This window comes from Sardina pilchardus, chromosome 19 (genome assembly GCF_963854185.1).
Source record: "Sardina pilchardus chromosome 19, fSarPil1.1, whole genome shotgun sequence".
NCBI classification, from domain to species: Eukaryota; Metazoa; Chordata; class Actinopteri; order Clupeiformes; family Clupeidae; genus Sardina; species Sardina pilchardus.
In genome coordinates this window covers 24,221,205-24,234,908 of record NC_085012.1, presented here as the reverse complement: position 1 = coordinate 24,234,908, position 13,704 = coordinate 24,221,205, and the positions used below count along the sequence as shown (strand labels likewise).

The window sequence follows — 13,704 nt, the reverse complement described above, 5'->3', positions numbered from 1 at the left end:
CCATGACATCCAACCAAATTCAGTAGATTACTGTTGCACCGTGTTGGGCAATGGCTTTATGCCAAGGAATGAATCCTCTAGAATTATGTCGATCTGTAGTCGATCTGAAGTATAGGCCTACTGGCTATCTTTATAATAAGTAAGTATGTAAAATGTATTTTTATAGCACATTTGAACACAACTTACGTGTCACCCCTATTCAGGCCCCAGGTCTTTGTTGCCAGATCAATTGGGGCCAGACCATTTTGTACTTTAAAACATTGCCAACATCTTAAATTGGATCCTGACATGGACTAAGAGTCAGTGAAGAGAGGCTAAAACTGGTAATATGCTTCAGGTTTTTTTGGTACCAGTTAGCTACCTTGCTGATGCGTTCTGGACCCCGAAGGCGTGATAACAGTGATTGGGGGAGACCCAGGTATGGGGAACTGCAATAATCAAGCTGTTATGAAGGCATGCATTACTTGTTTCAGGCTGTGATATGACAGAAAGGTTTAAAGCTTGATGATGGTGCTGTTATGAAAGCATGCATTACTTGTTTCAGGCTGTGATAACACCCAACATGTTGCATGTGGTTTGACAAAATGAGGAGATTGAGGTAATTTAAGCAGTGAGGGGGTTACTAGATTTGGAGGGACCTTAAGATATCACCTCTGTTTTGTCATTATTGAGTTGAAGGAAATAGAATGAAAAGGATACATTATATCCTCATCATAATTATTTCAAGCACTGTTTCAATCTTCTGGTCCACTTTAGTCTAAATGAAAGCTGTCGTACGTTTGCTTTCTTGCCACTAGGGAGTACTGTTGGCCTTCTTCAGTATTTTCATCCAGAAGCGTAGTCCCGTGACTAATTCCCCTGGAACTCCGAGTACAAGCGTATAAACATTTCCTACTTTGCCGGGCAGTGACCACTTGCATAAAATGGATGGTGAATATTTCTGTCCATGCCTGATTACCATGGAATACACTCGATGAAAGACCAGCTTGCAAAGTTGTAAACTTAACTTCCTTTGCGACACGACACGTCATTGGAGGCCATTGAGAAAAAAAGGTAAGATAGGCATAACAGAAAAGTTTTGACTTTGTAGCCTATCAAAGCCCTCAACTCAGCTCAGAAGTTTGTGTCTAACTTTCTAGGTGAAAGTAGCCGTTGGAAACGTGGATAGACTTCTCTGTACATTTGAGACATGTAAGGTACACAATGTATCTTTCATTACGTAATGATTTGGTAGGCGATAGCCTATGGGCAAATTAAGTTACTCCTCATCGTATCCGTCCTTCAACTTTTGAGAAACTTCCAAACAAGTTAAGCAATTGAAATTAGACAATTATTGTGACTTCTGTCCCTAGGACAAGAACTTTCATGGGCAATGTCTTGTAAGTTGAAACCAGCGAGAGAAATACAACATCAACATTGACTCCATAGTTTTCGGAATAGGCCTACAACTACAGCCTACAACAACTACATCAAAGGATATGTTTTCTCCTGTAGAACGAACTGTCTGGTACATGACGTTTCATAGCCTAAGTTCAACGTTCAAACCTCTCATGTCTGCTGTCTCTCTGAGAAAGTTTGGACATGACTTGCAAAAACAGACTATAGTTTCATTTTTCCATGCTCAGTTTTGAGACATAGTTGGCAGGAGGATCTTGTAAAGGGGTTTGGACAACTTGTTTCAGAGAGTGCTGGATGAGATTGTTTAGCTGAAAGTATTCTGACTATCAAGTTGATAAGTTTAGAGGAGTGATAACTGCAATGTTTACTGGAGAAAATACACTTACACTGTAGACAACGATGGCAATGGTGTCTCCCTGGTTAACAAACTAGTTAAAATGTACCCCTTTCAGACACATTCTGGACACGTGAGTAGCCTTCTTAAGGCTTGTACTTGCGGTAATAGTATTACCCTTTTCAGGACTTCCCGTGGTTTGTTGTAACAAGCCTCGCTGTTGTGAAGGGGGGGGCTTCCACACCCACCATTTCAACTGCTACAAAGACTGTTTGGGTCCAGTATGTCCTCAGATACTCCTACATGTTCAGGTGAAGAGTTGAGAGACTCTTGCACGTCTTTATTTATGTCACACACTGTCATTTTCCAATGTAGTGGACCCAGACAAGGAGGCTTGCCGTGTCAGTGTGTGCACTGTCATTGCAGAGTGGGACCCAGCAGCCATTTATTCTGCTGCTTAGCAGAGACAGTCGGGTGATTGTATGCCCAGCTCCCTGTCTGCCAGTGTTGTGAGAATATACGAGAGGTCAAGTCTGGTGGTTGGCCATTACTTCAGAACTGCAGTGTGGAGGCAGTGGTGTGGAACAGTTCACTCTCAAACTTCCTCTCCTAATATTCTCACAGAGTGTGGGGTTTTTAGTTCATCTTGCAACATTTTGTAACTTTTCTTTTTCTTGTTTTGGACACATCCATTTATGTCATGCCTGCATGAATTGCACAGAAGGCCTCTGTATTTGGATGTGGGGCATTTGGTAGCCAGATTACAGCTGCTTTAAGGGTGAGTACTTTCATTTCAGTGTAGCAGTTTTGTTTTAGTTAAAGTGGTCAAACAGTAAAGGGACTAAGAGTGACAAGCTAACCAGCAGCTTAGCCATTATGTCTTTATAAACATTGTACACAATTGTGTAGAGGTTTTCCCTGTTTCACAGTATCTAATGCAGAACATACTATCGTTACAGATTAGTGAACAGATCGACTACTCACAATATATTTGTACATTTTATTTAAGGTGTATACTTACTTAGGACAGCAGTTCACAAGGGTCACAAGCATAGATATATATGCGGTGTCTATGTATATATGTCTATGGTCACAAGAGTTTGGTTAGAATGTGTAACAGCAAAGGAAACCCAAAAGACTTTCTTAATTTTCACATTTTGATGGTAGGCCATGTGTGTGGTACAGACTAATTCTGTAGCTCTGCTGTGTTCCAGAGTCATAGGGGTTTCTGCGTCAGGAGTCAGGTGTGGCTCACTGTATCTTAATATTTACATTCCGAGTGAAAGCCTGCTGGTCTAAGGGAGTTTTTTTTTAATTTCAGACTGAAATATGCCTGGAATGTCAAAGCGCTTGCTAGCCATTGTTTCTTTTTCATGTTGAGGCGGATTGGAGCTGGTCCGTAGATGTTCTCTCAGATACTCTTTTTGGAGGGTTTTTCTGTGTAGCTTTTCTCAAGGCCTCTTCAGTCACCAGTGGTCAGTGGACAGACATTATGGTTTTTAAACCGGCGCATGGGCTAATGAAGTGAAACCTTTCTTACTCTTCCATGGGTTTGGTAGAACTTTCTAAACCTGATGTACCACACAGCACAGTGACATTTTGTGTTTTTCATGCAATTGCACTGTATCCAGGCCTTGATGTATGAAGAGCATAATTGTGCTTTTGAAAAGAAAAGGCTGATCGTCTGATCACTATTCTATCACCATTTGCAGTAGACTTGCAATAGAACATAATGTAAGCATGTCCTTTAGAGTGCCCTCTCTAAAATGGATAGTTCCAGTCCTTGGTTATGATTGACAGAATCGCGTTTGATGCCGTTAAGGATCAGAAGAATTATGATGCTTTGTTTTTCTGTCATCTGACTGTCTGGCTGAGTGCTCAAACCTGGCTTGGCATGGCATGGCATGTTTCGCTCTTTGAAGAGTTGTGGAAGTGGTCTAAAAATACCAGGGCAGGAAGGAGAATGTCAGCAAACCAGCATGAGGTTGTGTGCTGGGGCAAGGGACAGAGCCAGGGTAGAATGCAAAGGGTGAACATGCCCGTTTGCTTCCATGATGGCCATCAGCATCAAACAGGAGGAAGAATGGAGACTGTGTGTGAGAGAGAGAGAACGAGAGGAAGAGAGAGAGAATAAGACAAAAAGAGAATAGGCAGATAAAACACACAAAAGAAATAAAAGGAGACACATGAGAGAATAGGGTAGGGATAAATGATCTGAAGAAAACAGTAGAGGCACAGCAGCCAGTGTGAGGAGGAGAGGAGGCTGCGGTGCTTGGCTGTGCAGGCAGAGGCCCCTTGCTGTGAGCAGGTTGAACGTGACCACTGACCTGCTGCGCTCCCTCTTGTGTTGGGCTAAAACCACCCACTCACCCGGGCTGCTTCTGACAATGGCCTGAAGCACATGGTCAGCTCAGGGAACTAGAACTATGTTGTTTCTCTCTTTAATGTCTCACTTCTCAATGTTTTTTCCTTGGCATTTGTTTACAGACATCAGGGGCACTATGGAGATTGCCTGTACACTGCTGCGCCAGAGAGTCACAGAACCCTCTCGCCACTGAAGAAGCTGCAACACCCCGAGTTTCACAACGAGTTTGAGTTGCTGGTCTCTGCAGCATGGAGGAGACATCCAGCTGCCCTAATGTCAGCATTCCCTGCCACAATGAGCAAAGGGACAAGAAGAAGCGCTACACTGTGAGTACACGTGATCTCCGTCCCCGGCAGTTGTCTCGTGAGCCTGTGGGGAAAAGAGCAGGTTGTGTTATCTTAGATTCCTACGTTGTTCTGTCATTCAACTGATGGAGCAAGTTATCAGCGATGCCTTGGTTAACAAAATAGGCCTGCACTCTGCTGTAGGCTAGCTAGAATAAAAGCCTATGTGCTACAGTGCAAATGTTATCATTTGTGTAGAAATCCAGGTGGTACATGAGGAGCACAAATTCAAAATGAGCTAAATGGTTGTTGGATTTCATGGTTCATGAAGAGCCTATAACAAACATAAATTCTTTTTTTGCCATTCTCCAGGTTTACAAAGTGATGGTTACTGTTAAAGGACATGAATGGTTTGTCTTCAGGCGATACACAGAATTTGATAAGCTGTACAATGCGGTAAGTGCAACTGCTCCTGTTCAAGTCTAACAAGTATTGAGCAGAGCTCTATTGGAACCTGTATTTCCAGACATTCTTCTTATCTGTACTGATCATGTGAGTAAAAGCATGACCTGATAGCTCAAATGATGACCTGATGGCTCAAACAGAGGGCTTTTGGTGCTCAGAATTAGCAAAGCATTCCGCATCTCAATCCAGTAGTTTGGTTGGAGATAAGCTGTTTTTCAGGGACAGGGACACTTTTTCCCCCCATTTCCTCCAATATTTAAATCGTCTTATCCCTGTAAAACTATGTGCCCTATGAAGAAGTCATTTGACCTTGTCCAATTGAATGCTCTTTTGAAAGTGAAAGGATAGTTAATGACATCATGTTTTATTGAAATATTAACAGCAACTTTAAAGATTAATGGTGCTTTGTTTAAAAGGAGAGAGGGTGAGGATAGGCATTCTGAGAGGAGTACTGGAACAAACTCAAAAATGTGTCATGCAATTGTGAAATAATGATGGCTGTGTGTCAATTATGAAGGAGGCTTTCTGTTTCTTCATGAATCATTGCATGTTATTTTTATAGTTGAAAAAACAGTTTCCTTCCCTGAACTTGAAGATCCCTGCCAAGAGGATATTTGGAGACAATTTTGATCCAGGTATTCACAGCGTAATGAAGTCATGTCTGTGTCTTCTTTCTTTGGTTTGGATTTGTGTTCTGTGGGATGATTGAAATGGTACAACATAACAGAACCCCTTTTGCTGTTTTAGCCTTCAGGCAGTTGTACAATAATTTTGCTCATTGCGGTGAAATGGGATTTTAAGTCAATTTGACTAAAATTAAATCATAAGAAAGTAATAACATGACAATGAACTATTTCAAATGCAATTTACCCCCCCCCCCCCCCCCCACCCCCAAAGCAGTTCAAATGGGAGCACATTTCTTTCATAAGTTTTGCGTACATCTGCCATGTACATCTGAATTGTAATTTTAGAATGCCATTGACAATACACATGGAAGGAACAACACATCAGATGACTTGTTCCCTTAAGAGAATACATACACCCTATTATGAAATAAGTGAATATTTGGTGTCACATGAAACTTTCAATTGAGGTATCCTTATGAATCAGAGATTAATGAATGGGCAGTAACAAAGACTCCTTTTGAATTAACTTATGCTTTCATAAATTCACTTATTCTGAATGAATAAACAAAATGATGACTGATCGGATACTTCTCCAGAGTTTATAAAGCAAAGGAGGACGGGGTTAAATGAGTTCATCCAGCGAATCGTGTCCCATCCGCAGCTCAGCAACCAGTGAGTGCATTGGCTAGTTATGCAGTACATCTCATGCATATTACTATTCACATGTGAAATCTAATCATCAGCCATACAGAAGATAATCTTAAAATTAAATTTTCCATCAACTTGCAAAGATTATGCAAACTACTTTACACTTCTTCTAATGCCCTTTCCTGTGATTTTTCTAATATGATATCTAATCAGTTCTGTTCATCCTCTTGTGGTAGCCGGTGGCTGTGGGCTGTATAGACTTCTAACAGCAGCGGCTTTGTTTTAGTCAAAGTCAGACGTCTAACTTGTGACTTTTTTTTATCCTTTTTTCTCTTGCTCACTCAAACACACAGTCCTGATGTGCGAGCTTTCCTTCAGATGGACAAATTCAAACACTTCTCAGATGCCTCAGAGGATGAGGATGAAAAGGTTTGTCAATCTAATGAAAATAAGAATCAAATTAAATTAAATCTATACTGTCTGTCACAGAATTTGGAATTATTTCAACCAATCTAGGATGAGTACAAAACATTATTGCTGTTTTTTTTATGTATGTTGTAGCAAGCATGAGTATGCTTACATAGGGTCTTTTTGTTGTTAGAACACCACTACCTCCAGAAATATTAACTTGGGTCCATCTGGAAATCCACAGTAAGTATGACACCCTTTCATGTTTTTAAGTAATCTTATAGTCAAGTCAGTTAATATTTTATGTGTACACGTGGGTGTTATCTGCATTTTCTGGAAGAGCATGTCTGTAATTAGTATTCAATATGTTATTATAGGACAAACATACTATAACCCTGCATCTACTGTAGTATGTGTCAGACCAAGATGTCCAAGATGTCACCGTGATTTGCAAACTGTATTTTGTTTTCATTTCCTTAGTGCAAAACCCAGTGACTTTGATTTCTTGAAAGTCATTGGCAAAGGAAGTTTTGGAAAGGTATGTTCATCCAAACGTTGTCCATACAACCAGATTGGACTACAAGCAAAATGTTTTCCTATGGAAATCAGGAGACTGAAATGCATTTGGGTCGCCGATTTATATTTAGCCTATATAAATAAATGTGTGGATATTAACCAGTCATTGCACATTGACGGAATGGACTGTTGGGGACTATGTCTCATGGAGTTTTAATGGCAAATGGCTTATATTGTGCAGAACAACTTTAATAAAAAAAAAAAATTATATTAGCTATAGTTATTCGAGAAAAAAAAGATAATTAATGTGCAGACAGCAAATGCAGCTCAAACAGGAACAATGTAATCTCTTGATTGAGTTCAGTATGGCTAGGGATACAGTTTTAGTTCTGTATTGGGGTTTCCCAAATGAGAAATGAGAGTTCGGCAATACAAGAATTAAGCGTCCAAATTCATATCTCCCTTTGTTTCATTGTTGGAGCTAATGTACATTCCCCACTCCTTGCGTTTCCCACGAAGGTTCTACTTGCAAAACGGAAACGAGATGGGAAGTATTACGCCATCAAAGTTCTTCAGAAAAAGGTCATTTTAAACAGGAGAGAGGTAAACGGCTATTTTTCTCAAAAATGTTCTGTACACTTTTGTTTCTCCTTCATGTTCTTATATACCATCCATCTGTTGTTTTCTCTTTTGTGAACTTTAGCAAAAACATATCATGGCTGAGCGCAATGTACTGTTGAAAAATGTGCAGCACCCCTTCCTGGTTGGCTTGCATTATTCCTTCCAGACGACAGACAAGTTGTACTTCGTCTTGGATTTCGTCAACGGTGGAGAAGTGAGTACTTTTAAACTCGTGGGCAATGCATGCCTTTGCATGTTATCTAAAAGAGGGTTGGCTTTGGGCACAATAAAACCACAAGAAGCTGTTCTGCCAGTTAGTTTGGCAAATGACTGACATCTGGCTTGTCATTCATTTTGGAAGGTCAATTTTCTGCTCATACAGGGCAGTCCACAAAGTCGCATGTGGCTAGCTAAGTAGATTAAAAGGCACAAGGAAAACCACTCTGGACAAAGACTGACTAATTTTGAACAGTTGATGGTCCTTGCTCTGTGTTGCAATGAGTTGTTAGAAAGCACAACTGCTCATATTTCTTTCAACAAGATCACAAGGTTATTTTTTTGAGTGCATCTAACTGACTAACATTTAATGACTACACAGGCCTCTGCAAAAGCAGATAATAAACTATTTCATGTTAGTTTTAGTTCTTCCATTTTTTGAAGTGTAATATAATTTCTTTATTGTTCAAAAAGAGGAAGAGGAATTTCTCCACTTGAATTTGAAGAGTTCTGACCACATTTGCGCCATAAGCGAATGCTGTGCATCAGATACAAATGTTTCATTTCAGTCTCTGACAGGTCATCACTCTAGACTGGGTTTTGTGATTTGCCACTGGGTGGTTTTTGATCATTTTCTCAATCATTTTAAGCACAAACCTTATTTCTTTGTCATTTTAAATCCTTGCTGTGGAAAGGAAAGTCCCGGACTTTATTCTCTTTTGAATGGTCAGGGTGCAGGTTTGGTACCTGCAGACTTTGCTGGCCAGAGGGGTGATTGTTGTTTTTGTCGGTTGTCATTTTGCTGCTGGACACTGTATTGCCAGGCGAAACATTAAGGAAGAAACTTAATGCAGAGTCCGTAACATGTAAGAAAGCGCATCTTCAACTTGATGTCCTGCCTTGCACTACAAATAACTAAGGTTGCTGTAATGTGGTGATAAGAGTAGTACATCACCTCCAGCACCAGGAAGTAAATATTTATGTCTTTTAACGTCAGATTTAAAAAGTGATTCCAGATGTTTACTTCAAAGGCATGTTTGGCCAGTTTATTTGTCTTATTTTATTGAGTCTCTTTCCATTCATTTAGATAGGAGGCTGATCTCGTTTCCGCAAAATAGCTGAGTGGAGGCATTGCCAAGATGGCAGCCGAGTCGAGACTTGCCTATAACAGCTCTGGTTCACTATAATCATCCCAGGGAACCATCCCCAAGTATGATTGACCATGAGACCTGTGTGGTTCTCAGTGGGCTAGTTTAGCAGAGTGCTGATCGTGTTGATGAACTGTTTTCTTTTTTTTTTGTGAGGGCCTTGTCTAATTTTTTTGTTTATCTGGCTGATGGGAAACCATCTTAGATGTTGTTGGGGAAAGCAGCACTCTAGTTTAATAAAGGGTTTGGCACTCTTTTGGCATCTAGTGAATTTAACTGAACAGGTTAAAAAGTGCATCTCAGTCTCTCACAAGTGATGCTTCCCATCCCCCCTTATTGATGGGATGTCCAGATGTCTCTTGGCTACAAGAGAGTGCCGTTTCCTTTGTGCCCGGTTCATCTGTTTATCTGCTGTAATACCTAAAGTCTTAATTGTAGGTTAATATAATGTGTTCTTTTTGGTTGCAGCTGTTCTTCCATCTGCAAAAAGAGCGGACCTTCCCTGAGCTTAGAGCAAAGTTCTACATCGCAGAGATAGCAAGTGCCCTCGGCTATTTGCATTCTCTCAATATTGTTTACAGGTATTTCTTCTTTTGATTCTTTCCCATTTAGATGACCTGCTACAAAAATAGTTCATACGGTCATACAAGTTTGCCAAATTTTTGCTGGCGGCCTTTCCCCTAGTTCACTATTTATGTGCATGGAATTAAATGCAACATGCCTCTTCTCAATTATCCATACAATTTCCTTTTCACATTGGCCAGCCAAAAATGTTTTACTGGACATTCCAAACGTAACCATTTCTTTGAAGTGCCTTCTGTACTCCTATTGGTCATGGCAATTTTGGTCTTTGCTAATGTCATCAGTTACAACAGCATGCTCATTTTTGTGGAATAACTGACACGTGAGCACAATTTCTTTAGAGTGCACACAGTGCACATGCCACCTCAAAAGATCTTTTCCGTTCATGTTGGCCAAATTTAGTTAACGGTTATTTTTGGAAAATGTCTTAACGTTCAGTTAGTTCAGTAATGTAGCTCTTATGCTGAACTGCCCCAGCTTTCTTGTCACATTCACATGTAAGTGAACATTGACCCTATGCTTTCTCTGGTTGCATTCATGTTCATTTTGCCAGTCATAAACATTTTACAGTTCCTTGGATAGACTTATAGTAGGCAAACTATTTCTTCGATAGACCTTAATGTAGGTGGAAATGCTCCTCACACAATTTTTATTTGGAATAGGTTGTGTTGTGCAGATACAGGGAATACAACAGCGCATTAGAGATGTAACTGCACATTTTTGTAGGTCTGTTAACATTAAGTCATACACCTTCTGAAATCATGCTTTCTGTTATTTATGAGGCTGAACTGAATTAACATTTTCTTCAAGTAGGATATCTGTTGTATAATCTTCAATATTTTTAAAAGTAAAGACTTCACATCATAATATGTTGCACAGAAATTCCAATGGAAATATGGATAATTATGTTTACACTGAGGGCCATGGCTATGCCCCTAAGAATTCATTGTTGTTATCTGCCTAAGTATGTTGCTCCAACAAAATGGTCTGTGTCTCTCCAGGGATCTGAAGCCAGAGAATATTCTGCTGGACTACCAAGTAAGATTTCCCTCCCTCTGAAGCCAGTCGTAGTTCTGGTATCAGATTATGTATTTAGTTGAATTTTCTGGGCTCAGATTTCAAGGGACGGATATGAGTACCTGTTACACCTACATTCCAAAATCCCTTATGTCAGCAGTTGGTAATATTGCCCCCTATGAAGTCTAGCTGAAGGTAATCTGTTTTGTAAGTCTAAGATTCCAACACTTTGACCTCTAAATGAGAATGCGGCTTAGTGCACCTTGAAACTGTACCATTCTGTAGCCAAATAAAATAGTTTGTAGGCCCTACAATAATGTTCTAGTAAAGAGTTTTGATTTCTGTGTTGTAATGCTTATCTCAGGCTAGTGGAGTGGGATGAGGGAGTTGGTGTGGACCTGCATTCCTCGTCAACAAATGATTTTCTCTGCTTTTCTTAGGAAGTGAATGAGTGGCTTGTGTGGTATAATGTGATTTTGAAAATGTCTTGTCTGCCGTCTTTATTAGGGACATATAGTCTTAACGGACTTTGGATTGTGCAAGGAAGGCATTTCCCAAGCAGATACAACAACCACGTTTTGTGGGACACCAGAGGTAAATATCTGTTTTGTTCCTGTTTCACAGTACTTTGTTCCTTGTGATTTCATGTGAATTCCCTGTCAAAAAAGTGTAAGTCTTTTTACACTTTCCCCCTCAATCCATTTTGGACTGAATAGCAAGCATGTTAGTCTGTGCATAATGTAAGCATTTTAATGATCTACGCAGAAATGTATTAGGCATATTTACAGACCTATTTAATGAATGTAATATTGTGCAATTGTGTGCCCCATGCATGAACAGTATCTAGCCCCTGAAGTATTAAGGAAGCAGCCATATGATAACACAGTGGACTGGTGGTGCCTTGGTTCGGTGCTATACGAGATGCTGTTTGGCCTGGTATGTTCTTAAACTTGAATTTCAATTCTTGTTCAAATGAGACTTTTTTAAAAAATTATTTTTAAATGCATTTTATGATTAAAAAAAACTGATGACTCATGCCAATGCTGATTCAGTATACAATAAATATGTATTGTGGCGTGGCTATTTTTAAGAATGTATGTGATGTGTGATAAACTCTGAATAAAAAAAAAAAATAAAAAAAAATTAATTAATAATAAATAGGACAGTGTGACATTTATATTTATACATTATAAATGATCATCTTTCTCTTGATTAGCCTCCATTCTACAGCAGAGACACCCACGAGATGTATGACAACATACTCCACAAGGACCTGCTGATGCGGCCAGGAGCCTCTCCGACTGCCTGGTCAATGCTGCAGGCGCTGCTGGAGAAGGACCATACCAGGAGGCTGGGCTACAGGGACGACTTTGTAAGTGCTTGCGTCCGTCTCACACTGTTGAGTGCAGTCGCACAGATGTCTCCCTCTAGTGTGAATAACGTGTAGCCTACCACCACTAGCTTGGGAGACATTAGCAGTAAATTATACATGTGAGAGTTGGGTGGTGGGGGTTAGCCAAGAAGGATTCATGTTGTTTATGAATTTCTTTTAATGAGGCTCTTGACGGAGGAAATTCAGCTGTGATATTGTGGTCTATTATTTAACCTGACAAGTAAAAAAAAGCAAAGTGTATTTAGTCATATTAACCTCTCATTCAAAAAAATACTTTATTGTCTTTCAGAATGAAGTTAAAAGACACAACTTCTTTGCATCCATTAATTGGGATGACCTGGAGCAGAAAAAAATCTCACCTCCGTTCAACCCTAATGTGGTAGGTTCATGTAGATGTTGATCAAATCAGAGTCAGCACAAATGTATATGTGACGATGCAGAAAACGTTTTGAATATTCGTTCTCTTTTGTAGGATTCTCCGTATGACCTCACTAACTTTGACCCAGAGTTCACGGACGAAACAGTCCCCAACTCTGTTTGCTACTCCACCGAGCATTCCATTGTCAACGCCAGTGTTATGGAGGCTGATGACGCCTTCCTGGGGTTCTCTTATGCCCCACCTTCCGATGACTCATTCCTGTGAGAGAACTGGAATTCTGGAAAACGTGTGCTGTGTTGAACCAGGCTCTACGGCCTCCTTTGTAATAATTGCCTTGCTTGTAGATCATTCCTTTGGATATAAGGGAAGCATTTTTTGATTAGGAGGATGGACTCGAGATGTGAGCACTTGATAACTAAAGCAGAGATGAGTGAATGGTTTGAGACACAGTGTGTTTCAAATGTTTATTTTTTATTTCTCAAATAACAGAGTTATATTTTTTAAATCGATTGACTTACCTGATATCTATTTTTTCTTTTCTTTTTTTTTTGGCTTTGTCCAAAATTATTTCCCATGGTTAATCTTTCCCCCTCCCCCCCATGAATTGAACCCTACAGCAAAGAAGTCCTAACATCTTCTGAATTGAATAGGCTAGCCTATTTCATATTGATGAAAATATTTCATATGAATTCCATTTTGGTAATATGATCATCTCTGAAATGTTAAAAAATATAAAAATTTAACTATAAAATGGGCTGGACCATTCTGTTTGCCCCTCACCCCAAGATTATATGCCCTAGCCAAGGCAATATGTAAATGTATGTTAATATAACATATGCAATTTATGATTTTGTTTATATTGGAAATTGAATAGGCCTATAAATGGAAGTATGAATATATATTTTGACCTTTTTTCAAAACACGAAATTAATTGATATTTTGTGCTTACTGAAAATATGAGCACTTTTGTACAGAACTCATCTGAGATGTAAAGTTACAGAGTTGGATTTGCAAGGGGACCATGTAAAAATGCAGCTGTAGCGTAGCCTAGCCTATGTGTGGTCTGTTACAATCACAAAAGAAGTTATAATAATACCATACAGTTGTTTAGTGACCCTTCCCAAAAGCTCCTGTATTTCTGTTTTGTTTGTTTCTTTCTTTAAAATAAATAAATAAAGTACGTTTAGTAGGCTGTGGCCTATGGTGGTTTACCCTCAAGCTGTAAAATACTGTCTTCAATAAATGTTTCTTTGGATTGTTTCTCTTTATATGGGTCTGGTTTTTATCAATGTCCTGAAGTTTGA

The 13,704-nt window shown here is 39.6% G+C and overlaps 1 protein-coding gene across 2 annotated transcripts; it reads left to right on the top strand.

Moving 5' to 3' along the window:
- The first annotated feature begins 845 nt into the window (after positions 1-845).
- On the top strand, positions 846-13,660 carry sgk3 (serum/glucocorticoid regulated kinase family member 3). 2 transcript variants are annotated; one of them, XM_062520992.1, is made up of 18 exons: positions 846-1,053; positions 2,454-2,510; positions 4,220-4,423; positions 4,754-4,837; positions 5,409-5,481; positions 6,069-6,144; positions 6,474-6,549; positions 6,722-6,771; positions 7,009-7,066; positions 7,564-7,647; positions 7,748-7,879; positions 9,498-9,610; positions 10,613-10,649; positions 11,136-11,222; positions 11,469-11,564; positions 11,845-12,000; positions 12,311-12,400; positions 12,494-13,660. In XM_062520992.1, the coding sequence occupies exons 3-18, from the start codon at positions 4,346-4,348 to the stop codon at positions 12,662-12,664; spliced, it is 1,461 nt and encodes a 486-aa protein (XP_062376976.1). In that variant the 5' UTR covers positions 846-1,053; positions 2,454-2,510; positions 4,220-4,345; the 3' UTR covers positions 12,665-13,660. The 2 variants fall into 2 exon arrangements, with proteins under 2 accessions (XP_062376976.1, XP_062376977.1); XM_062520993.1 differs by lacking the exon at positions 2,454-2,510.
- The last annotated feature ends 44 nt before the right edge of the window (positions 13,661-13,704 follow it).